Genomic DNA, 24998 nt, shown 5'->3' with positions numbered 1-24998 from the left:
AACAGCCACCCCTGCTCCTGGGCCATTGGCCACATCCCTGCTGCTCCTGTCTGCTCTTGGGTTGAATGTCTAGGAGACCCATTGAAGCTGCCAGTCCCACAGGTTGATCTAAGGCCACACACATCTTTCTTTCCTCCTCTGTCCATAGACTTCTCCAGGCAAGAATATTGGAGTGGGTATCCAGGCCCTTCTCCAGGGGATCGTCCCAACTCAGCGACTGAACCCAGGCCTCCTGCATGGCAGGCAGATTCTGTACCGTCTCAGCCACCAGGAAAGCCCTTTTTCCTTCCATCCTATTTAAATGGAGGCATTGGCCATCTTCTCTTAGGCTAACCCCTCTTGCCTCCCCAGAAATTGCACCCCCATCCTCATCCTCTCTACTGATGCCTTCTATGCATTTAAATGTGTGTAAGTCTCTTCTCTCTTTAAGAAACAAGCCACCTCAAGTTCATTACTTCCCACCAGCTCCCAGCACCTCTCTGTGATCCCTTTCGAAGCTGAGCTTCTTGAATGAATCTTCTGGATTTGCCCCCTTCCAACTCACTGCTAAAACCACTCCAATCTCAACCTTCTTACCCCTTAAGTGTATCTGCTGGATACACCTTCTTCCCCTGTTCCCTGGTGCATGCAATTACTGAGGTGCTAGTCTAGCCCTCCACTCTCTGCATGCAAAATGCCTCCCCTGGGTCAAATATGCCCTCACATTTCAAAGATAAGCTGTTTGGTAATGACTTCCGAAATGATATCGACAAAATGGAAGAAGTGCTTCGAGGAGGAGGTGGTCAGTGGTATTGAATACTACAGACAGAGTACATGCTATGTGCATGGAAGTGTCTGCACATGGGACCGGATGGAGCTGCTCACGGGTCTCTGGCAACCTCTTTAAGGCATTGCAGGTGGGGGGAGAGGCAAATCTCTACTTCATTCCATAGATCAGCTTCCTAAACCCAAGGAGGCAAAGTGACTAACGAGACTCAAAGACACACACTTAGATCTAGTAACACTTCCATAGATCCAGGGACACCTACCTAGATCCAGCACTGGAACAGGGACTCCTGACATCCAGCTCAGTGGGTGCCAAAGGCATGCTGACTATGGCATTCTATGGTGAGCAGAGCCCAGGTTCCATATGGATGGAGCACCACCCTTTGGACCACGGCCAGCCCACCATCAGGCGGTCAGGCTGCAGAGTGAATCCAGCCAGGAGCCACCCTGCATAGGTGATAGAATTAGTGTTTTGGGAACAGTGTTTTTCCCAGGTCTCCAAAGTTCTTCTAGAGCATCCTGATCTTTCCACATGCAGTCCTAGAGGAGGGACTCTTGTTTCCTAACATAATCTGCTTGTTCTAGTACAAAGTAACAGTCAGAGTCCTCCTCCCACCCTCTCTCTAGGTCTCGGATCCACAGGTCCTTCTGCTATCAGAACTCAAACAACTTGTCCTTCAGCCCTCACAGAACATACTCTTGGCTTGAACTCTGGTTTCTTCTTAGCCATAGTGGGACAAATTTCAATTACCAAGTAGATAACTATCACATTTTTCTTGGCCCTATGATTTCTCTCTTCTGTATCTGCAAGGCATCAATCCACATTACCACCGATAATGAGTTTGTCTCAGAACATATCATGTAACTGCAGCAAAGACAACTCTCCATCACATTGAGATTTGGAATCATATCTGTGAAAGCACCTTCTACAGTGGCCCCCAGTGATCTCCACCTCTTTTGAGCAGGGGCTGGGTCTTGTGACACATTTACAATGAAGGGAACACTATAACAGTGATAGCATGTCACTTACGACATTAGGTTATAAAAAGACGGCAACTTCCATCTTGCTGGCCATATCTTATTCTCACTCTTGTTTGCTGCCATGGAAGTCAACCCCAGTCAACAGAAAGCCAGGGACTGAAGCCCTCAGTCCAACAGCCCACGAAGAACTGAATTCTTCCAACAACCACAAGAAACCATAAGAGAAAGCTTGAAGATGGGTCATTCCCCAGTTGGGTTTTCATATGAGATTGCAGCCCCAGCTAAAACCATGACTGAAGCTTTGTCAGAAAATCTTGAAATGTGCTGCTGCTGCTGCTAAGTCGCTTCAGTCGTGTCCAGCTCTGTGAGACTCCATAGATGGCAGCCCACCAGGCTCCCCCGTCCCTGGGATTCTCCAGGCAAGAGCACTGGAGTGGGTTGCCATTTTCTTCTCCAATGCAGGAAAGTGAAAAGTGAAAGTGAAGTCGCTCAGTGGTGTCCGACTCTTAGTGACCCCATGGACTGCAACCCACCCGGCTCCTCTGTCCATGGGCTTGAAATGTGAGCCCTCGGTTAAGTCAGGCCCAGATTCCTGACTCAGAGAAACTGAGATAACAAATGTTTGTTTCTTTAAGCTGCTAGGTTTTAGGGTAATGTGTTATGCTAAGACATGTTTAAGAGTAGCGAAGAATCCAAGACAATTTCTTTTTTTTTTCTGATTCCTAAATCAAAATGAAGATAGAGAAATACATTGCTGGAATTCAAACACAATGACACATGTGGTATTGGTGATGGTCACTTGACTTTTGATTTCTAAGATTAACAATTAAGAGGAAAACAGCCTTCAATACCCTTCAATTCCCACCATCCCAGCAGAATAAATGGAGGAGATAATTAGTTGTCACTTGCTTGGTGTCACTTCCTTGTTTTATTTGGCTGTTTTGGGCAGATGGGAAGTGAATCCAGCATCCAAGTGCGGAGTTAGCATTAATGAATTCCCAAAATACCCTTTTTTTTCTGGGGTGAATTTACTTTGTAACTACCACCACTGCCAACCAAAAATTAAATCAATAAATCAGTATGAGGAAATTGTCAGGCAGAGCTAGGCGTCCTGCTAGAAGGAAGAGAGTGTTTATGGGTTGAATTCCCACACCACTCATGGCTAACTGGCCTGCCACCCAGTTCCAGGGCCATGGAGGGGCCTCGGGGGAGGGAGACGTGTCCAGCTCCTGAGCACAGGAAGATACTTTAGTACTCTGAGTCCACGCTGGCCCCAATGTCTCTGTAACCCATTTTGCCTTCACTCCAGGAAAAAAGGAGGGGATCATTGCCAAATGTTTTCTGCTCCTGTTTCTGGCAACAAATGAGTATGTCTAGCTTATTAGCCCTTTGCTGACACTGTTAAGCTCTGCCTTCTTGATGCCACTTCCCTATGGGTCCCTTTTTCCTCGAATGCGGTTTATCTAGAACAATATCACTCAGAGTCCATAAAAAGGGACAAAAAAGCACAAGTTTGCACACCTGTCAGTGTCAGAGGGGGTTCTCTAGTAGAGAATATGGCCTTCTGAGGTTTTTGCATTCACTGAATTATGGAATAATTGTGAGTGTTATAATACAAGAGTTACAAATGATTAAACACAGCAAATAAGAGGAAAAAAAAAAAAAGCCAAAACCCTCCACTTACTTTGGAGAGGAGTCCCTCCTTCCAGCGGTCCTCCCAACATACCACACAGACATACATAAACACATTCAGGTCCGTGCTTGACTAAAGAGAAACACTCTCAGGCGAAAACTATCTATTTACATAATGAAAACCATCAGAATAATAAATGCAAGTAATCACATGCTATTTCTAGAAATTGCTGTGCCTAGGGCCATGTATCTGAAATATCTGTGTGATTTACTGACTGTTGTACTCTTCACTCAAATATGTTAGCAGAATGTAAACAAAGTCACTGCCCATCTGCAAACATCCAGGTAACCAAGGCAGTTTTTCCATTTTTGCCTCTGCTGGCCTTACCTCAAACCCAGGCTCCCCAGGGCACCCCACAACCAAGAAGTTAAGTCCTTTAACCTAATTCCTCATCTAGAACTTGGCATGGATAATCCATGCAGCTCTTCAGTGATTCACAGATAACGACGAACATATATATACTGAATAATCAAAGATAAACACACTGTTAATCTTTTAAAAAATTAAGTGGATATAATATAACTATTGATGCTAAAAGTCAAGTCCCCAAGCGCCAGACTTTAGAATTGAGGTTGTTGATACACAGAGCTGTCTGCTCTCTCATGCCTATCTTTTCTTGTCCCCTCTCCTCATGCATAATAAATCTGGCAAGCATAAAATTTCAATGTTAGCTTGAGGACTTAAGTCAGAAGTGAGATACCATTTTAAAAAATTACCTCTAATCTTCAATCTATTACTGTTGTTGGCTGGCAGGTAGCCAATGCCAGCTTTTCCCATTTTATTTGAGTCAAGTGTTTTCCTCTCTCCCTGCCTTCCTTCTCTGAATAAATATTTAAGGCTGATTGCTGAAGAATTGATGCTTTCAAATTGTGGTACTAGAGAAGACTCTTGAGAGTTCCTTGGACTGCAAGGAGATCAAACCAGGCAATCCTAAAGGAAATCATCCCTGAATATTCATTGGAAGCACTGATGCTGAAGCTGACGCTCCAGTACTTTGGCCACCTGATGTGAACAGCTGACACATTGGAAAAGACCCTGATGCTGGGAAAGATTAAAGGCATAATGAGAAGAGAGCAGCAGAGGATGAGATGGTTAGAGGGCATATCAACTCAACGGGCATGAATGTGAGCAAACTCTGAGAGACAGTGAAGAACAGGGAAGGCTGGTGTGTTGCAGTCTATGGGGCTGGACACAAATTATAGCGACTGAACAACAACAAGAAGCATCTGCTGGGTACCAGGCACTGTAATGGGTGCTTGGATACAATGGTGACCACACCCGTAACGTAGATATCGTTCAGTTCAGTTCAGTTCAGTCGCTCAGTTGTGTCCGACTCTTTGTGACCCCATGAATCGCAGCACGCCAGGCCCCCCGTCCATCACCAACTCCCAGAGTTCACCCAGACTCACATCCGTCGAGTTAGTGATGCCATCCAGCCATCTCATCCTCTGTCGTCCACTTCTCCTCCTGCCCCCAATCCCTCCCAGCATCAGTCTTTTTCAATGAGTCAACTTTTCGCATGAGGTGGCCAAAGTACTGGAGTTTCAGCTTTAGCATCATTCCTTCCAAAGAAATCCCAGGACTGATCTCCTTCAGAATGGACTGGTTGGATCTCCTTGCAGTCCAAGGGACTCTCAAGAGTCTTCTCCAACACCACAGTTCAAAAGCATCAATACTTCGGTGCTCAGCCTTCTTCACAGTCCAACTTTCACATCCATACATGACCACAGGAAAAACCATAGCCTTGACTAGACGGACCTTTGTTGGCAAAGTAACGTCTCTGCTTTTCAATATGCTATCTAGGTTGGTCATAACTTTCATGGCCTGCTTTTAATTTGCCCTGAGGGTCGCCTGCAGATGCTATGCAGAAGCCTACAGATTCCTCTTATTGCTGCCTTTCAGAGTGTGTCTTCTCTGGCCTTAGAAGTGCTTGGCCTGAGCACTTCTAAGAGAGTGGGGAAGGGAGAAGTGCCCATGAATGAATTCTCCCTGAGGGACATCAACCACTGAAGGACAAGGTATTATGGAACATACAGCAGCTTGCTCGCCTTGTAGTGGACAGTGTTCCATGGGGGCCCAGGGCGCCTGAGTCCCCTCTGCTGGGCAGTAACCGACTCCTGAGCACATGTCTGTTGGCCGGCCTCCCGCCCGCCTCCCTTCCCCACTCCCTCATGTCCTTGGACTCCAATCTATGTCTCAAAGGTCTACTTTGTGCAAACCCATTGCGGGAGACACAGAAAGGAAACTCCAAATTGTCACAAAACTCCTATTTTTCTTTTTTTTTTTTCCAAATGGGATACAGCAGCATGCTATAATCATTCAAATTGAGAATTATCTAAACCTGAGTTCCCTGGTATGTTTGCAATGGTATTTTAACATGTCCCCAAACATCACAGAAATCCATAAAGCATTCAGTCAAATGAAATTTGAAGGACATAGAAAACACAGGCAGAATATTCTCTGAAAGAATTATCATGCATTGCCTTACATATAATGCACCAGCATTTTTCATTCTCTAAAGATAATCCTTTAGTATTTGGGTCTTTTGGACTGGCTGGACTGTTCAGCTTTTTGTTCAACCTAAATAACATTTCCTATTCTGCAGAATAATATAATACCCTGAATCAAACCAGTCCTACTTGGTAAACTTTACTTGAATGCTATTTTTCATCAACATCACATGCCTATTAGGAAAGAAAGAACAGCTGGCTTTTCACTAAAGTAATTATTTTTCATTATTGAATTTTGAGTATTCAATGTTACCTATCTTTTTCTGTGTCTCTCTTGAGTCATCCCAAATTAGATTGCTATATCCAGATACCTCAGTTTACTTTAGTAAAGGGGATAGGATGAATGGGAATAGAGGGGAGAGAAGTAGTATTGCTTGTAGAATACTTTGCAGGCTCATATGGAATAAATAAAACAAAGACAATTTTATCATCTGCACAGGCAATAAACACCAGTTTCCAGGAATGAGCAAGATAACCTGTGAATTGACTGTAGTGTTGAGGCTGACTCCTGAATATGAATGTGAATACATATGTATTCATTGTTTCATATTACCAAGGCTGACACTGTTTACAGTCACTGATACAGAATGAGAACATCTGGGAACTCAATTACTTGACATAAATAAGTCTTTGTATTTGTAAAATAAAAAGTTTCTAATAGCCAAAGTTCTGGTTTCTTCTTCAATGGGAGCTGCTCATCATAAACCCAGAATTGAAAGTCAAATCTTGATTGATATTGAATCCTAAACTCACATGGGCTCGATAACCTAAGATCGCCTTTATACAGTTCAATCCACAGGCTGCTACAGTGGGTTTATAGTATCTCAGACTTGGAAAAGAAATTACTCCTGCAGTGGCAGTTTGCAGAACACTCTGCAGCATCTTCTCTAAAAGGAAACAAGCCAACCAGAGATAAGAGATAATAAAAGCATCGTATTCCAGAACTTGGGAAGTGATGGGGACTTCTTTCAAACAAGATGTGGCTGGTGGGTCTGCAGTTCCTTGCTGCTCATGGGGTGGTCAGAATCAGCTTGTGTGTAATGCAGAATTTCGGGCCTCATCTCAGACTAACTAGATCTGACTATGCATTTAAATAAAAATCCCCTGGTAATTTACAAGCACATTAAAATCTGAGAAGCACTATATTTAAAAAAAATATTTATTTGGCTGTGCCGGGTCTTATTTGCAGCATGTGGGATCTTCGCTCTTCACTGAGGCCTGTGAAATCTTTAGTTGTGGCATGCGAACTCAAGGATGGAGCCCTGGCCCCTTGCATTAGGAGTTCGGGGTCTTAGCCACTGGACTCAGATGTCCCCTGTGAAGCATTACTGTACACTATGATATACCCAGCATCAACCGAATCTCTATACCTGGCTTTCATTTAATTGAAACAAGGCTTTCGTGAAAATACTGAAAATGAAGATTTTGTCCCCAGGGGAAGGTAGGGAAGGCAGATAGAAGGAAACTGAGAGGAAGAAGATCTTAGAAAGTAGATAACAGGCTTCCAGGTCTATGACTCCAAGAACAGACCCTGAAATGAACACAGACTCCATCCACACCATGCAAATATCGACTTGTCCAGCAAGCACAAAGAGTGTGGTCACTAAAACTGGCTTCTGACTTTCTGATACTCAGCTTATTCATCTATAAAACCAGGAAGTGATGCAAGATAAGTTCCATCTAACTCAAAAGTCCTCCCACTGGACTTATGAAAAATAACAGGCCAGGTGGTGGTGGTGGGGAGAATATTCACATAAGAATATTTGCACAATTCTTATGCAGATTGCTTTGTGATCTTGAACAAATTTTATGTTGAAATTTGATTACTGCTGCACTGAGAGTAACCATTTCTTCCTTTTTAAGGAAAAATATCTATTTATTAAAAAAATTTTTTTTGAAAACTGAATCTTTCTATGCTTGAGTGAGAGGAACCATTTCTTGACCTTTGTTCATTCTAAAGATCTTATTGCTGCTTTCTACTTCACCAACGTCAACTACAATGCACATATACATTAGAGAAGGGAGGGGATCCACTGAGAGCTTGGCACAGGAAGAGAGAAGAATAAAATACATAAGAAATCTTTGTGTTCTCGGGGTTGAGAATTCACAATTGCTCTGACTTCATCTCACTCTGTCTTTAGTTCCTTTCACAGAGTTTCATTTCCCAATTTTCTAAAGTACTATTGTCCTTCACTTGAGCTCAAAACAGAAACAACTTTTTCACCCTCACAGGCATCTCTGTAGGATGCTTGAATGGCCATACACATTCATAAGCAAAATTTAAAATCTACAAGATTCAACAACCCCTGGGGGAACCAGCTCCCAGGTGGCTTTTATGACCTATTTTCCTTTAACGGTAATTCTTCAAGTTGTCCCAAAGCCTTCCTAAATGAATCCTGGCTCCTTTATAGAAAATATTTTAATTTGTAACATTTCGGCAATGCTGCAACCAGGTTACAAAATGAACGGATAAAATGTGGCATTGAACTTGGGTTTCCATTCCCCCTGGTATTAAAGAGACTCTTGCATCTTGGAACTTGAACTTGGATAGGACTTTCTCAACTGGACACAGTCAACTGCCAGAGCTTCAGGCATGAACCCAGAGAAGATGAAACTCCAGACGTGATGGAATTAGCCCAGAAGCACCAGGCCAAGATGAGAAAGGCCAAATGGAAGCAGGCAGCATATAGGATTCAGCTGCCAACTCAACCCCTCCAGGAGTGCCAGGTACCAAGTTCTCACAGTGAGTGTCAGAACCAAGATGGCAAATTGAGGTGGGCATTTAAGGGGAGGGCACAGTCTATTAAGTCACCCTAGAGAACTTCCTTTATTCATTCTCTTGAGAAATTGGCAGAATGAACTAAAAACCACATGAGTATTACGCTTATCTCTGCTTCAACATCATTTGTCCTCATGGACTCAGTATCAAATTTGCATCTTGCTTAATTTGGCAAAGGGTGTCACTCTGACAGGGAACCACAAAATCCATGTGTGCACAAGATGACTTCAACTAAATTTTCATGCAAGCAATCCCCAAGATGTTTTATTACTTAATGCTCAAATCTGCAGTTCCAAATCCACAAGTGTCCCTCACCCTCCACCAGAAATGTTCATCAAAATATCTGGCCTTTATCTCAAATTTGTGTGTGTGTGTGTGTGTGTGTGTGCTAAGTCGCTTCGGTCATGTCCAACTCTTTGCAATCCCGTGGACTGTAGCCCGCCAAGCTCCTCTGTCCATGGGGTTCTCCAGGCAAGAACAATGGAGTGGGTTGTCATTTCTTATTCTAGGGTATCTTCCTGACCCAGGGATCAAGACTGCATCTCTTATGTCTCCTGCATTGGCAGATGGGTTCTTTACCACTAAAGCCACTGGGGAAACTTATAAAGCAATCCTCTTTCTAGCTTCACATCTCCCAACAAGCCCTCTCCAGACCTCCCTCACTGGGTTTGGTGGGTGACGCCAATGATATGCCCAAAGTGGAAACTTTTTCTTTACTGTCTGAGTTTCAGCAAGCAATATTGATTTGTGTTTTCCAATATTATCTGTAATCAGTCATTGCTTTTTTCCCTTTCTACAAGACCAGTCTAGTTCATGCATTTATTATCCTCATTTGAACTATTTGGAAAAACCCTCATCTCCATTTACCATTAACTCATTTGGCAGATATATGAGCACCTACTGTGCCCTGTAGGCACTGTTCTAGGTGCTGAGGATAAAAGAGATGAACAAAATGGGACTTAGTCCTAGTCCTCTTGGAGTTTATGGTTTGTGCTGCTCTTGCCAGAATAATACGTTTTGCAGGACACCATCAGTAACCTTGCTCACACACTTTTTGAATCCCATATTCATCCAACTCAAACGCCTCCAATGGCCCACTGAAAACAAAGCCAAGCAAAATGAAAACTCTCTCATCCCTTTAAAGAGTGCAAGTCGCTTCTACCTACACCTCTCAACTCATATTTCATTATTCTCTCAACAAACCATCTGGTTGAAACCAGCTGGCTGCAATGCCCCTTTCGGAACTCCATATTTCTCACTTTGCCTTGTTGCTGCTGTGTCTTTTCCTAGAAGATCTACATCCTCCATGGTGAGATTTTTCTAATCACCTTACTGAAAAATGTTCTCTTTCTCCTCTGAACTTAAATACTTGCTCAATTTAAATGATACTTAATGTATTCAATAGAAATGTTTTCATCTCATCATTGGACAGACTTTGTCCTAGGCACGGAGAGTTAGTGAAGAGCATAGTTTCTCTTACTATAAACCAGATTTCCATTTTTAGATAGTTTGGTTCTTAAAAGCAGGCTTCATCATACCTTGCACCTCCATAGGATCTCATGAATTTCCTTGCTCACATGGGTGCTTGGTGATGCAACTAGTAATTAATAACAATCTTGTTAAATGTCAACAGATGAATCTTAAAGTTTCATTGTTTATTATGTCCATAAGCATCTTCATTATTCCTTACATACGTTTTTAAATTGTGAGCTATTTACTGAAATCTATTTCACTGGAAGCCCAATTTGGGAATGATTTCCCTTTGCATCAAGGAGCTCAAGGGGAACCTGGTGCATTATAATGAGTTACAGGTGACCAAGTGTCACTTTTGGAGATGCTTACCCGAGTTCCATAGGTCTGAGTTGGCCAAGTGTGTGTGTGTGTGTATCTGTGTCTCTGTGTGTGTTCCCAGTCATGTAGTTGTGTCCGACTCTTGGCAACCCAATGGACTATTGCCTGCCAGGCTCCTCTGTCCATGAGATTTCCCGGGCAAGAATACTGGAGTAGGTTGCCATTTCCTCCTCCAGAGGATCTTCCTGACCCAGGGACTGAACCCATGTCTCTGGAGTCTCCTGCATTGGCAGGTGGGTTCTTTACCGCTGCACCACCTGGGAAGCCTGAATTTGACCAGGAGATGGTCTCAAATGTCATATTGTGGTGGTGAAGCAGCATTTCCACTTCCTCACTGGATAATCCTGCTCTGGATATGAACTCCTCTTTAGCATCCTTTATGTAGCTCAGCGTCTCTCCTTGAAGTTCCATCCTTCCTCCCCCACCCAAAGTGTGACAGGCAGAGGGTTAAGGATGAACAGTCAGGCTAAATGGTGAATTTATTTTCTCTGTTGGCCTGTGTCACTGCCTCCATTTGGTTTTATATAGTGGCATGTGAGTTTAATATAGCTTATTTGAAAAATGAAACCAGCATTGGATGCTTGAGTGGTTTGAGCCCAATAGGAAATCTGTATATTTGCCAGAAAGAAGGCAAAGGGAAATACATAATAGAAACATTTACAAAACCTAATCTGAAAAGAAAGCTTTCTAAGGTTTAAAAGTGTGTATGTATAAATGAGTTTTGTTAATTTATATGATCTTGGTAGCTTGAACAGTCCAAACACTGATGGAGGCAAATGTTTGAGAAGGTATAATAAAAAACAAACCAATCCTTCATGGGAAGAGAAACGCTTCCATGTTTTGTCAAAGCTCAGTGGACAGCAAATCTGAAATCCTTCAGGGAAGACCGAGAAGCTTTTCTCCTAATATGTTTTATATGACAAAGCAGTATCAGGCAAATATGAGGAAAATGTATTTAACATAGTTTTATCTTGGCAGCATCCCTTTAAATACAAAAGAAAATGAACAATGGAAGGTGATGAAACAGAATTCTTTGCCCAAGAGGCTCCAATAGCTCTTAGGAGGCTCAGTCCTAGAATTCTCCTGTCTTCCGCATTAACCCTTCTTCCAACAGGCTGTGTGTGTGTGTGTGTTTCCCTCAACCCCCTCAAGAAGTGCAACTTATCCATAGCAAAGAAGGAGTTCTAATTGCAAAATTACATCTTCCCTGGAATCCATTTTCTACCCTTTTGCTCTAGAAGCGCTGAAGATATGAACGCTTCCACAAACAGAATGAATAAAGCCCCAATTCTCCATGGTGACAAATTCAGGAAATGGTAGGTTTTATCTTCAAGGAGTTCAATGGCTCCACAAAAGCTCTCATGCACAAATAATGGAATTCTCAAATTGGGATAAATGTGCTTTTAAGAATTTTTATTTTGATCGTTTATTTCAGGTAACACTTGTGGATAATATAACACAGCTTTGGATGCCTGAACAGATAAAGAAAATCTAAAAGGGAAAAAAAAATTAGGGCAGGCCTTTATTAAATTTTAAAGTATGCCTTTGCTACACTTTTATAAAGAGCCAAATAGGGTATCGAAATCTCTGGAGATCGCCAGTATAATTTCTTTATCATGTTCCATTTAAAATTTAATTATGCAGTCTACAAGAAGAATCTGAGCAGTTTAAATAGGTCATGCAGTGAGTAACTTAACAATATTCTAAAGTTTTCCTTGTAAAGATGGTTCCTTTGATAGTCTGTTACACATCAGAACACTATATTATAAAACAAGTGTAATTTAATTCAGTCACTACGGACTCTTATACACATCCATAAAGAAATGTTTTGATTTAGGTTATCTGGAGAATCAATGAAAACCATATTCCTGGTAGAGCTGCCCAAGATAGATAGGCGATATGTGCATATATACTTTCTTTGGGTAACTGTTATTTTCATATGTCATAGCAAGGTCAAGGGAATTTTATATTTAATAATTGGGGCATTTTGTTTTAGATCAATAATCATACATAGCAAGGCAAAAGATCTAGCCACAGAATAATTAATATCTGAACGAGAGGTTTCTGTGGCCTGTGGCTTAACATTGCTTCATTCCCCATCACAAATTTCAACAAGTGTGCAACTCTGACTTCCTTACAATAATGTAAAGTAGGCATTATTTTGAGCACTTTACACCTATCACTTTATTTCATTCTCTGAACAACTGTTCCTATAATGACTTCCAATTTACAGATAAAGAAAACGAGGCACAGAGAGGTGAAGAAACTTACCCAAGATCACGGAGCAAGTAAGGAGCCGAACAGGGATTTGAACATATGTTGAAGTTTGTCTCCAGAGTGTATGTGCTGAACCACTTCACCAGAGTGCTTCTTGTAAGGCAACAAGGTATCTTGTCTCGGTCAAAGCACAACCCAAATAATGAGCATTAAGCTACCTCTGAATCCACCAGTTTAAAAGCTACCATCTACTGATTACTCCTTGGGTGCCAGGCTAAATATTCTATATAGATTATCTTCTCTCAGTGACACTATGAGATGGGTAGCATAATTTTTCCAAATTTTCAAATAAAAAGTGAGACAGAGATATTAACTCACTCATTCAAGGTCACGTGATTAAGATGCAGGATACAGGATACTTGGGGCTGGTGCACTGGCATGACCCAGAGGGATGGTACGGGGAGGGAGGTGGGAGGGGGGTTCAGGATGGGGAACACATGTACACCCGTGGCGGATTCATGTTGATGTATGGCAAAACCAATATAACATTGTAATTAGCGTCCAATTAAAATAAATAAATTTAAATTAAAAAAAAAGTACAAACACAAGATTAAAGCATGTCTGAGCCCAAAGCCCAGTCTCTTAACCTCTGTGCTAACAGACTCAACAGCAACAGCTCTGAGCAGCCTGCTAACAGTCAAATTTAAGTTTATAAGTTTCCAGCCAACAAGACGAATTTTTCTGGTTGGCAAGAGCAGAGTGAGAAGGGTGATCGAACACAGAAATCATATATCTGGTCTAAGACTGGTAGTCTGTGAAGTTTCTCCAATGCTTCCTCCCTCCTTTCCTCTAGGAGCTGAATGTGTCCCCCCACCCCCAAATTCGTATGTTGTTGTTTAGTCACAAAGTTGTGTCTGACTCTTTGTGACCCCATGGATTGTAGCCTGCCAGGTTCTTCTGCCCATGGGATTTCCCAGGCAAGAATACTGGAGCAGGTTGCTATTTCCTTCTCCAGAGGATCCTCTTGATCCAGGGATCAAACTCGAGTCTCCTGCATTGGCAGGCAGGTTCTTTACCATTGAGCCACCAGGGAAGCCTGCAAAATTCATATGTTGAAATCCTAAAGCCCAGTGTGATGGGGCTAGGAGGTGATCGGGTTTAGCTAAGGTCATTAGGGTGGGGATCAGAAGAGACCAGTGAGATGGCTCTTTTTCCTTCTCCCCTTCTTTACCAGCTCCCCCACCCCAACCTGGTGAGGGTATAGAAAGATGGCAGCAGACAGTAGACCAGGAAGCTGGTTCTCACTCAGATGCTGAATCTGCCAGCACCTTGGTCCTGGACCTCCCAGTTTCCAGAACTGTGAGAAACAGGTAAGTTTAAGTCACCCAGGCTCTGGTATTTTGTGATAAAAGCACCACCAGACCAGGATACTTCCCAATTCAAACTTTTATTCATTCATTCAAACATCTATTCACTCAAAGATTTATGTAAATATTAATTAAGGGTTTACTATGTTCCAGGCACTGTTAGACATTGAGGAAAAACGATGAATAATAGTGGGATCTCAATGCATTTCCTTGGAGAAGGAAATGGCAACCCACTCCAGTGTTCTTGCCTGGAGAATCCCAGGGACAGCAAAGCTTGGTGGGCTGCCATCTGTGGGGTCGCACAGAGTCAGACACGACTGAAGCGACTTAGTAGTAGTAATGCCTTTCCTAATTAGTGGAGATCTAAAAGTCCTCTACTGAACTCTATTATCAATGATACGGATGCCAGCATAGGAGTTAGCACTCGGGCCTTTGGAAACTACAGGAGAGGCATGGAACCCTTCCGGACAGAGATGACTTCAGAGCAGAAATGCATCTAAGATGCGTCTGGAGCATGGGTTGGTCCACTTTTTCTATAAAACTAAACAATGGATGTTTTCGGCTTGCTGGGTCATACAGTCTTTGCCACAACCACTCAGCTCTGACTTGATAGCACGAAACCAGACATTGGCAATATGTAAATAGATGGGTTTGGCTGTGTCCCAATAAAAACTTATTTATAAAAACAGGAAACAGGCTGGATTTGGTCTGTGGGCTGTAATTTGCCACCCTGTATAGGGGATGTGTAAGGGATAGGTTGGGGAAGGAGAAAAAGAACAGGGAGATGATAAGAGACTTTCAAGTAGACAGAGAAAAGAAATGAAGACACAGAAACAGGTCCTCAATTTTCTTCTCTCTAAAATGGGGGCTCACACGGTCATTCAACAAACATCGACTGGCTGCCATCTCTGTTGGGAGTCCTGTGAACGGAGGAATAAGCAAGAAAGCCAAAGGAGATTCTGTCCTGGGGGGTGAAGGGAGGGGAACAGACAATGGGTAAATGGACAAATAAACGAACATATGACAGTTACTCTGTGGGTGATATAACATGGCAACGTGACAGTAACTTCGCTACAGATGGGGCTGCTTAGAGTGGTCAGAAGCAGGATCTCTGCGGAAGTAAGAGGGGAGACAGGCCAGTGGGTCAGCAACACAGGAAAGGAAGGAGACGGCGAGCAGGAGGCAATGAGCTCGCAGAGGCAGCCCACAGAGCTTCCCGAATGCCAAGGCACGCTGTGTGGACTTTATTCCCAGCAAGAGCAAACTTGATCACTTTGAAGCCAAAAGCAATGTGGTTTGATTGATGACTTTTCAAAGATCTCTTTGGCTGCCGTGTGAAGAATGATTTGCAAAAGAGGAAATGGAAGACCAGTTAGGGGCCATTTTTACAGTACAAGTGGGAGTCTACGATGGCTTAGAAAAAGATGGAGAAAGTGGCCAAATAAAAGATGAAATTTGAGACTGAGTCAATAGACTTGGCTGATGGATGGTCTATTAAGTGTGAGAAAAAGAAAGGCAATATAAATGACTCAAGGATTCTCCTTTAAACAGTTGGGTGCCTGAAGTTAAGGTGGTTGGGGGTAGATTTAAAAGTTCTTTTTGAGGGACTTCCTTGGTGGTCCAGTGGTTAAGAATCCACCTTGCAAGGCAGCGGATACATATTCAATCTCTGGTCGGGGAATGGGCTACTAAGGCCATGTGCCGTAAGTACTGAGCCTGTGTGCCACAGCTAGAGAGAAGCGCCATGCTGCAACAAAGAGCAGAGCACTGCAACTAGGGCCGGACACAGCCAAATGAATAAACGTTTTAAAACTGGGTTCTTTTCAATCACATGAACTTCAAGATTATATATCCAAGAAGAGATGTTAAACTGATGACTGGGTATTCAGATTTGAAACTCAAGGTAGAAACTGAGGCTGGAGATATGAAAACGGGAACTATCCTTCTTAAGATGAACTTGATGACATCTTTCTCTACATCCTCTCTATGAATGAAGAGAGAAATGGACAAGGGAGGCCCTGGGAAGCTCAGCATGCAGAGTCCAGCAGAGGAGGAAGAACAGGCAGGCAGACTGGGAAAGACGAGCCAGTGAGAGAGGGAGAGACCTGGGAAAGACTGTTGTCCCAGAAACTCAGAAGGTTTTCGTTTCATGAAAAATGGAGGCCCTACTTTGTGTGCAGCTGAGAGACCAAATAAGAAAACAGATAAACGGCCACTGGACCTTGTTGGACGGAGGGTGCTGTTGACCTTGATCAGGCCAGGATAGTGGAATGAAAGGGTTAGAAAGCCAGCTGGAATAGGCTGAGGGTTGAGTAAGAAAAAAAGTTCTTGTGGCAGATACCACTTCCTAAGTATGTAAAGCCATTTTCCCCCTACCTTGACTTCTTCTTTTCTTCTTAATGGCAGAATATGTCTCCTAATATAAAGGCTGCAAATACCAGAGACCCAATTTCCCCTCCCTAAGAACTCAGACACAGGCAAGAAAGTCTTCCCTAAAATAGACCACATGATAAAAAATGCCCTTCACTGGATGTGATCATGTCTCCATGTGATGGCTGGAGCTGTGGCAGTCACATTGTGAACATGAGGCACATCAGAACCAAGAGATGCTGAGAATGGCAGAGGAAAAAGAGAGAATACATAAGGGCACCATATTAACTATGGGTTTTCTCAGATTTCTTGAACTATAGCTACAAACTCAATCTGCATTTTCTACCCTGATATAGCTACAATGCTTTTTATTAAATGGCTTCAACCTGGGATAGATAATAAAAATATTATAAGAGAAAGATTCAAGCAGGAAAAAATTTAGTCATAGGCTATGGTGGGGGGGGGCAGGATGCACTGTAAAAGATAAGGAGGTGGGGGTTGGGGCAAGGAAAAAGAATACTTCTTACCAAGTGCAACTGCGGCCACAGAGTCAGTGTGCAGTATACTGGTGGGTGCTATAAGCAGGAAACTGGGTAGTGTAAGGTCTGGAAGATAATCACTTAAACCAGAGGGCTTGTTTTCTATTGTTAGCCGAACAGTGACTCAGAGAGGGGAGCTCTAGGGATTGTAAGGTCTGGGAGTCCCGTGGGGTCCCCTGTGGAGAATATCCAACTTTTTTTTTTCTTTCCCCAAACCCATTCTGTCAATTTGCCCAGATGACTCTTCTTAAACAACAGTTTAGAACTCTTCTTGGATGAATAATAATCAAAGAGAAGAACAGCTCCTCAGACTGGTGTCTAAACCCTTCACATCAAGTGATCTCCAAGTGCCTCTTCTTGTCTCTGCACTCCCTCCAACAAGATGGCACCACTTCCTGTTCCCTGCACAGCCCCTGCACACCTCCTCTGGGTGATGATGTTCCCTCTGTGTGGGGCACACAGCCCCCTGCACCGCCATATGGTCAGACCTGAGCCATCTGTCCAAGCCCTGCTTAGAAAGTTGACTCACAAGCCTGTCCTTGCTTCCTCCAATTAGAGGTGGCCCATCTCACTTCTGAAATTCCCTGGTACCTTTTGCTTACTGACATGTCTTTCTACCTTTCTTATGGCATTAAACACTTTCCACCCAGCACCGTGATTATCTCTACCTGCTATCCTAGACTACATTACTTAGGAGAAGAGACAGTGATCAGTTTGTTCTCCACCACAGAGCCTATAACCATTCTTTGCATAGAAGTAGTGTTCAATGCACCTTTGTTGAATTAATTAATAAATGGTGGATGTTGTAAATATCAAACTGCAACAGACCTGGGTCCCAGGAAGCTGGGAAAACTGTTCTTTCTTAGGGATAATAAGGAAAATAAGAAATATTCATCAGCTCTAGATTAATTAGTATGAGATTGGTCTGGAACCAGCAGCGTTTTCCCCTCATATTTCCTTAACCCTGTCCCCACCAGGTCCTGGCAACCAGTTTTCTACTTTCTATGTGTTTGACTTTTTAATTTTTTTATTGTGACTTTTTAAAAGATTCCACATGTAAGTGATATCATGCAGTATTTGTCTTTGTCTGTCTGGCTTATTTCACTTAGCATAATGCCCTCAAAGTCTACCCACGCGGTCACAAATGGCAGAATTCCTACTTTCTCATGGTCAAATCATATTCCAGTGAATGTAAATACTATGACTCCTTTATCCATTCATCTACTGATAGGCACGTAGGTTGCTTCCATGTCTTGGCTGCTGTGAACACTGCTGCAAGGAACATGGAGTGCAGATATCTTTTTGAAATTCTGTTTTCCTTTCCTTTGGATACTCAGAAGCAGGAATGCTGGATTATGTGGTGGTTCTATTTTTAATTTTTTGAGGATTCTCCATACTGTTTTCCATAGTAGCTGCACCAATTTACATTCCTATCAACAGCGCATGAGATTCCCTTCCTTCACATCCTCACCAATGCTTGTTATCTTGTCTTTTCATGAAAGGCATTCTAACCAGTGTGAGGTGATAGCTCATTGTGGTTTTGATTTGCATTTCCCGGATGATTTGTGATGTTGACCATTTTTTCATGTACCTGTTGGCCCTCTGTATGTCTTCTTGGGAAAAATGTCTATTCAGGTCCTCTGCCCATTTTTAAAATCAGACTGTTGAATTTTTTTGCTATTGAGTTGTGTGAGTTCTTTACATGTTTTGGATATTAAACCTTAGAAGACATAATTTGCAATTGTTTTCTCTCATTCTACAGTTTGTCTTTTCATTTTATTGATGGTGTCCTTGGCTTTGCAGAAGCTCCTCGGTAAGATGTAGACCCGCTTTTGTCTACTTTTTTTTTGTTGCCTTTGCTTCTCATGTCACCAACATTCTTATCTTCTAATTGCTAAAGGTCTTTCAAAAGACAGCAACTTAATTGAGGACTATGAGAAATATGAGCTTTTCTTACCTACCAAAGCCCCCACAGGGGAATGAATGTCTAACTAAAAACCCATGGTGCATACATGGTGAGCTGAGCCGCCAGATATTTCCTTAATTCTCTTTGTCGCCACCTTTTCCCTTCACTGCTACCTGATCAGTGACACCCATGACTGAGATATCTAGTCAATCAGAGTTCAGCCTTGCCCTTCCACTATATGAAATCTGCTGAGTTCAAATTTCAGATAACAAAGACCTATAACTGAAGATCAAAATTTCATAAGTGAAACTGCCATGTCATGACTTGTCTCTCTGATAGTCACACCAACCAAGTTCTAACTTCTTGGTAGAGAAGCTCAAATGATAATCTGATGGTATATACTGATGTTCTTAGCCTTGGGTGTTAAAAGGCTAAAAAAAAATTGCTTCCACTGAATGCTTATATTTCCTAACCTCCTCTGAGAAAGAATTGAAAAAAGATTAAGTTACAGGATTAAAGTAGAAGAAAAGGGGACTTCCCTGGTGATCCAATAGCTAAGACTCTGTGCTCCCAGTGCAGGGGGCCTAGGTTTGATCCCTGGTCAGGGAACAGATCTCACATGCTGCAACTAAGAGATCCCGTATGCTGCAATGAAGATCAAGGAGCCCATGTGCCTCAACTAAGGCCTGCTGCGGCCAAATAAATCAATAAATATTAAACAAATAAGTAAAATAGAAGAAAAAGGCTGTGTGTCTTTTATAACTTTAATCTTTGGCCCCTGCCTCCACTGGCTTCTGCTAAAATCCATTAAAAAATAGGATCTTATTTATGTATTTAATTATTGTAAGCTTCATTTACCAATCCTTCATGTTTTTCAAAGAGCATCCTGACTTCTGGGTGTTGAGCTTTAAAAACGGCTCATGAATCTCTACTGGCATCTTTAAAATGCTCCTATTAAGGTCTATTAAATAGCTTTATTTTCTGTTTAGTTTATGTTGAGAAACAGTAGATTATGTTTAAGGAATTAAAAAGCTCTCTCTTTTCCAAAACCAGCCACTAATATTGCAAGATCAGAGTAAAACCTCTGTTAATAAACATTTTGTTGACACCTTCACTCTGCTATCCATAATAAAGTTAGCCCTCTGTATAGGCATCCTTTATACTAAAATCCCAGTTTATCATAACTAAGTTAGTATCTCCATTCCACCTGAACAACTGGGGTTTTACCATGATTTAATTAAAATGCATCTACCTAAACTAAACACCTTGCACCATTTAAAAAAATCTTGAAAGACATGCTTGCAATGGAGAAAAACAATTGTTCCAATTGTTAAATTGATCTTTGCTGCAGCAGCAGCACAGCAAAATAAAAGCATGAAGTCTTATATAAGATTAGAAATGATCCTTTTCACAGCTCAGGAAATGGACTCATACATTCCTTTTCCAGAACACTTCAAGATTAAGAGGATAGCATGAGTAGAACACGTAGCCAGTTTAAATATTTGTTTTAATCCTGACAAGAACATTGGTTTTAATATTTATAATATGATTACAATGCTTAGTGCATGGTGCCCATATAGTCCAATTTTTTTTCTGGCGACATATTATAACTAGGCTTTAATTTCAGCAATGGTAAGAATTCCAAAAACACATTTAGGTTATCATTAGCAATGAAAGAAACCCAGGTGTCTGTTCAAGTACCTTGTGCATATACCTCAGCTCAACCTCAACCCATTTTTAACAGCAAAGAGAGGATCCACTGCTATATGATTTGCACATTTCACAGAATAGTATCAATCAGTGGCCAGCTGTGTAAAGCAATTAAAGTTGACATATCTCATCTTTGTGCAATATTTGTAAATGGTCTTTCTGAAAGTTTGAAGATAGTCCAAGCCAAGGTGAACCAAAGCATAAACCTGCTATGAAACGCCGCTGTCTTTCCTTCCAGCTCCATATCACAAGCTGGCAGTTGCCCGAATTACAATTTTCCGTTTTTCCCAGATGTCACCACATAAGCACACTTTTGTGACTAAAAGGATAAAACCTCCAAAGTGTCATGTTCCACTAATCATTAGCCGACAAACAGAGTAACGACAGGTGTCTTGTTCTAAATGCACTAAGGTTTTCCAGGGCTCATTTGCACTATCCCAATGACAAGCTGAAGAAATTTGAAAAAAATGGCTAAAAAAGGCTGAGAGTTGAACACCTGATTGAATTCCATAAGATGGTACAAATAAATAAATGCTAGCAGCTGGAAGAGTGGACGCCAGGAGAAGTTTTCTTTTTTTTTTTTTTTAATTTTATTTTATTTTTAGACTTTACATAACTGTATTAGTTTTCATCATCAGATAGTCACATTATTTCGTGTTAATGTGAAGGGAAATAATTGTCAGTGGATAATGTCCTAAACTGCCCCCAGAGAGAGTCAAAAGAATGCCCAGGGCTACATTAGAAGAATTGAGAAATAACTGACACATTATTTCTCACGCCTTTACCGCCATATAATGACTGCATGCTGCAGTTAGAATGGGATTGGTGGTGTGTTTATTCTCAACACGATGCAGTATTGAAGTAACAAAAATTCATGGAAAGAAACAATAAGTAGGCTCATTACTAAAATACCTCCCACAAAACTCAAGAAGTGAGCAAACTCCCTCCAGTAATAAGCCGGCAACAACCAAAGATCATTCTCAGTGAATGTGGGAAATGCCACTTGATATTCACAACAGGATGCTACTTAATAGAATTCAGGGTGTGCACCAGATTTTGCAGACATCTGAGTAATTTTCATCTTCATGATTACAGTTCTGCATGGGTCTTAACTGACAATACAGGGGTGGCCCACCCCTTAGCCATTCTAGAAAAGTTTAAAAGTCACACTTCATTCCATTATTTGGGGATTAACTTCTGCACCACAAACACGAGTAGATACACAACTCTCTGTCTCCCAGAAAATGACGAGATGCCGGGTCTTCACACGGGACTCTTTCCAGACTGAAAGCACAGGACACACACACCCGCTGGAGATACCCGCACCAGAACACACAAACGCTTTTAACCCTGCAAGCTAGCCTTGAGATGGTAGCCCAAAAAATTAAGACATACAGTAATTTAAATATTTGGATCACAGAAAACAGTTTTCTGGCCGTATTAGTTATGATTCTATAAGCAAAGATTTTCTTTATGTTAAAAAAAGCAACCACATGAGCTTATGTCCTGGAACAGATGGCAACGGTTCAGACCTCCCCCGGCTCCCCAGTGTTGTGCATCATCACATTCTGTAAGCTCTTCTATCCTTCTTGAGAGTCTCTACATTTCCCTTTCCAACACTTTCCAGGCAAAACCCCATGCCCTATTCATTCATTCACCGAAGGACACCAAGCAGCTTCAAGGATGCAGGCACGATGCTAGGTGTTCTGTGTGATGCCCAGAAAATCTCTCTTAGAACGTTCCTGCCTCCTTTCTTTCTTTCTTTCTTTCTTTCTTCTAATAGATAGTGGTAATCATTTCTGATGGCTAGCTGCCTATAATTGGCACTCTGTTAATCATGTCTTCTGTCATATAGCGACATATCCAAAATACATTAAAGATATCGATCAATTTATATACTGACTGCTTTCCCAGGTGAGATAGTAACTAGTTATTCAAACGATGATGTGAATTACAAATGCATTTATGCTATCGACAAAACCATGATGCAAGTTCTTTAGGGGAAGCTCAAAATTTTCACAAATCTACAAATCCTTGAAGCCCATACCACTAATGGATATCATGGAAAAAAAAAAAACAATTCAGTATGGCTTTAGATTGCCAATACCCATGAATATAACACAGGAAGTAGCATGTTTATGATGTCTGTGGAGAAAATAGGTCCAATGGACCCCTGCACGTGATATAACTTTCATGGGATGAGAATGACTTCTCTAAGTCACGTATGGACACCACCTTCACTACCTCTTGGTTACATCACTTATACCCAGTTTTTGGCATTTACATGGTGAAGCAGAGGTCTTAAAATCTAACATGAGGAAGAGAAAATGAAGAATACCTCTGCTTCATTCTGCTACAGCTCTTCTGTCAGGGGGGTGTATCAGAGCTCACATACAGAAATAAACAAAGCTCACTGCTCACCTTGGTAGACTTCCAGCTAATTCTGTGGTTGTCTCTCTGGAAGAAAAAGAAGATAAGCATGATTAGCCTATTTTGACAAATTATAAATATGTGTTTAATAAAGCCATAATCTAAAGTGCCAAGGCATTCCAGTATCATATGGGTGCAGAGGATACTGTATTTGCAGTTGTTTAGAAACTTAAAATCAACACATCACATTTCTGATTAATTCCCCTAAGCGTTTCAATGGTTACTTTCCAAGGAAATTCTACATGCATGCAAAATATCTGCCTCTGCTTTCTGGTGGTTGAGCTTAACTGATTTTAAAACATTCAACTTTAAAATGTACAACATATGGAAGGAAAATAAGTGGGAAAAGAATCCCAAACCGAGTTTTGGATGTTTTCCATTTGAACAAAACACCTGTTTCTCTTTCTGAGAATCATTTAGGAACAAATTTCTTTGAGGGTGTGTCTTTGTACTGGTCTCTGTCACCTTAGGTTTATGAAGTAACATGTCCAGCACAGAATCCAACTCTTTTAGCAGCAAATTACTGGGTAGCTCAGTGGTAAAGAATCTGCCTACAATGCAGGAGACCCAGCTTCAATCCCTGGGTTGGGAAGATCCCCTGGAGAAGGAAAGAGAAACCCACACCAGTATTCTTGCCTGGAGAATCCCATGGTAAAGGAGCCTGGCAGGCCACAGTCCATGCGATCACATGAGTCAGACCCGACTTGGCCACTAAACCACCTCCACCACTGTTTTTCATTTCTTTGTTATGATGTCCTACCAGGTCAAAGGATTGATCACAGATGCGATGACAATTAAAATGGCACAAATGACAAGTCACTGATGGACGTTCTGTAGCACATGAGTAAGAACGACCAGAGACACATTTCAGAGCTAACCTGTTCCAATTACACATCTTATCTTTTGATGACAGATGTGTTCTTGGAAGAAATGGGTGCAAGGAGGAGGAGGAGATGGAGGCTTACTGCTGAGATATTCTAAAAGCAGAAGTGGGCTTAACTTGAGACAGAGGGATGCAAAATATAATTCTTAGAACAGTGGTGCATAATCTTCTTCATGTCATATAATCCCTTTAAGACTCTCATAAGAAGAGATAGTATATACATATGCAATGGAATATTGCTGCTGCTGCTGCTGCTAAGTCACTTCAGTCATGTCAGATTCTGTGCGACCCCATAGATGGCAGCCCACTAGGCTCCTCTGTCCCTGGGATTCTCCAGGCAAGAACACTGGAGTGGGTTGCCATTTCCTTCTCCAATGCATGAAAGTGAAAAGTGAAAGTGAAGTCGCTCAGTCGTGCCCGACTCTTAGCGACCCCATGGACTGCAGCTTACCAGGCTCCTCCGTCCATGGGATTTTCCAGGCAAGAGTACTACTCAGCCATAAAAAGAGTGAAATTATGTCATTTTCAGCAACATGGATGCAACCAGAGATTATCGTACTAAGTGGGTAAATTGGACAGAGAAAGACAAATACTGTATGATGTCACTTACAAATAGAATCTAAAATATGACACGAGTGAACTTATCTCCAAAACAGAAACAAACTCAAAGACATAGAAAAAACTTATGATTACCAAAGGGGAAAGGGGTGAGGGGTGATAAATTAGGAGTTTGGGATTAGCAGGTACATACTACTCTGTATAAAACAGAAAAACAACAAGGTCCTACTGTCTAGCACAAGGAACTATACTCAATATCTTGTAATACCCTATAATAGAAAAGAAAAGAGAATCTCATTAAAGATATAAACACCTGGGGTGGGAGGTGGGAGGAAGGTTCAAGGTGGGGGGACAAGTGTATACCTCTGGCCGATTCGTGTTGATGTGTGGCAGAAACCACCATAACATTATAAAGCAATTATCCTCCAATTAAACATAA

General features: G+C 41.8%; 1 protein-coding gene across 1 annotated transcript in view; it reads right to left on the bottom strand.

Moving 5' to 3' along the window:
* CELF2 (CUGBP Elav-like family member 2) overlaps positions 1-24998 on the bottom strand; it is a 558667-nt gene that overhangs the window by 401190 nt on the left and 132479 nt on the right. Inside the window, exon 2 of the mRNA XM_055543532.1 lies at positions 23110-23145. Coding sequence (XP_055399507.1) covers positions 23110-23145 — 36 coding nt within the window. The remainder of the gene's footprint in view (positions 1-23109; positions 23146-24998) is intronic.

Source organism: Bubalus kerabau, chromosome 13, assembly GCF_029407905.1.
Source record: "Bubalus kerabau isolate K-KA32 ecotype Philippines breed swamp buffalo chromosome 13, PCC_UOA_SB_1v2, whole genome shotgun sequence".
Taxonomy (NCBI): Eukaryota; Metazoa; Chordata; class Mammalia; order Artiodactyla; family Bovidae; genus Bubalus; species Bubalus kerabau.
The sequence above is the reverse complement of the archived record's forward strand: the minus strand, read 5'-3'. Positions and strand labels throughout refer to the sequence as shown.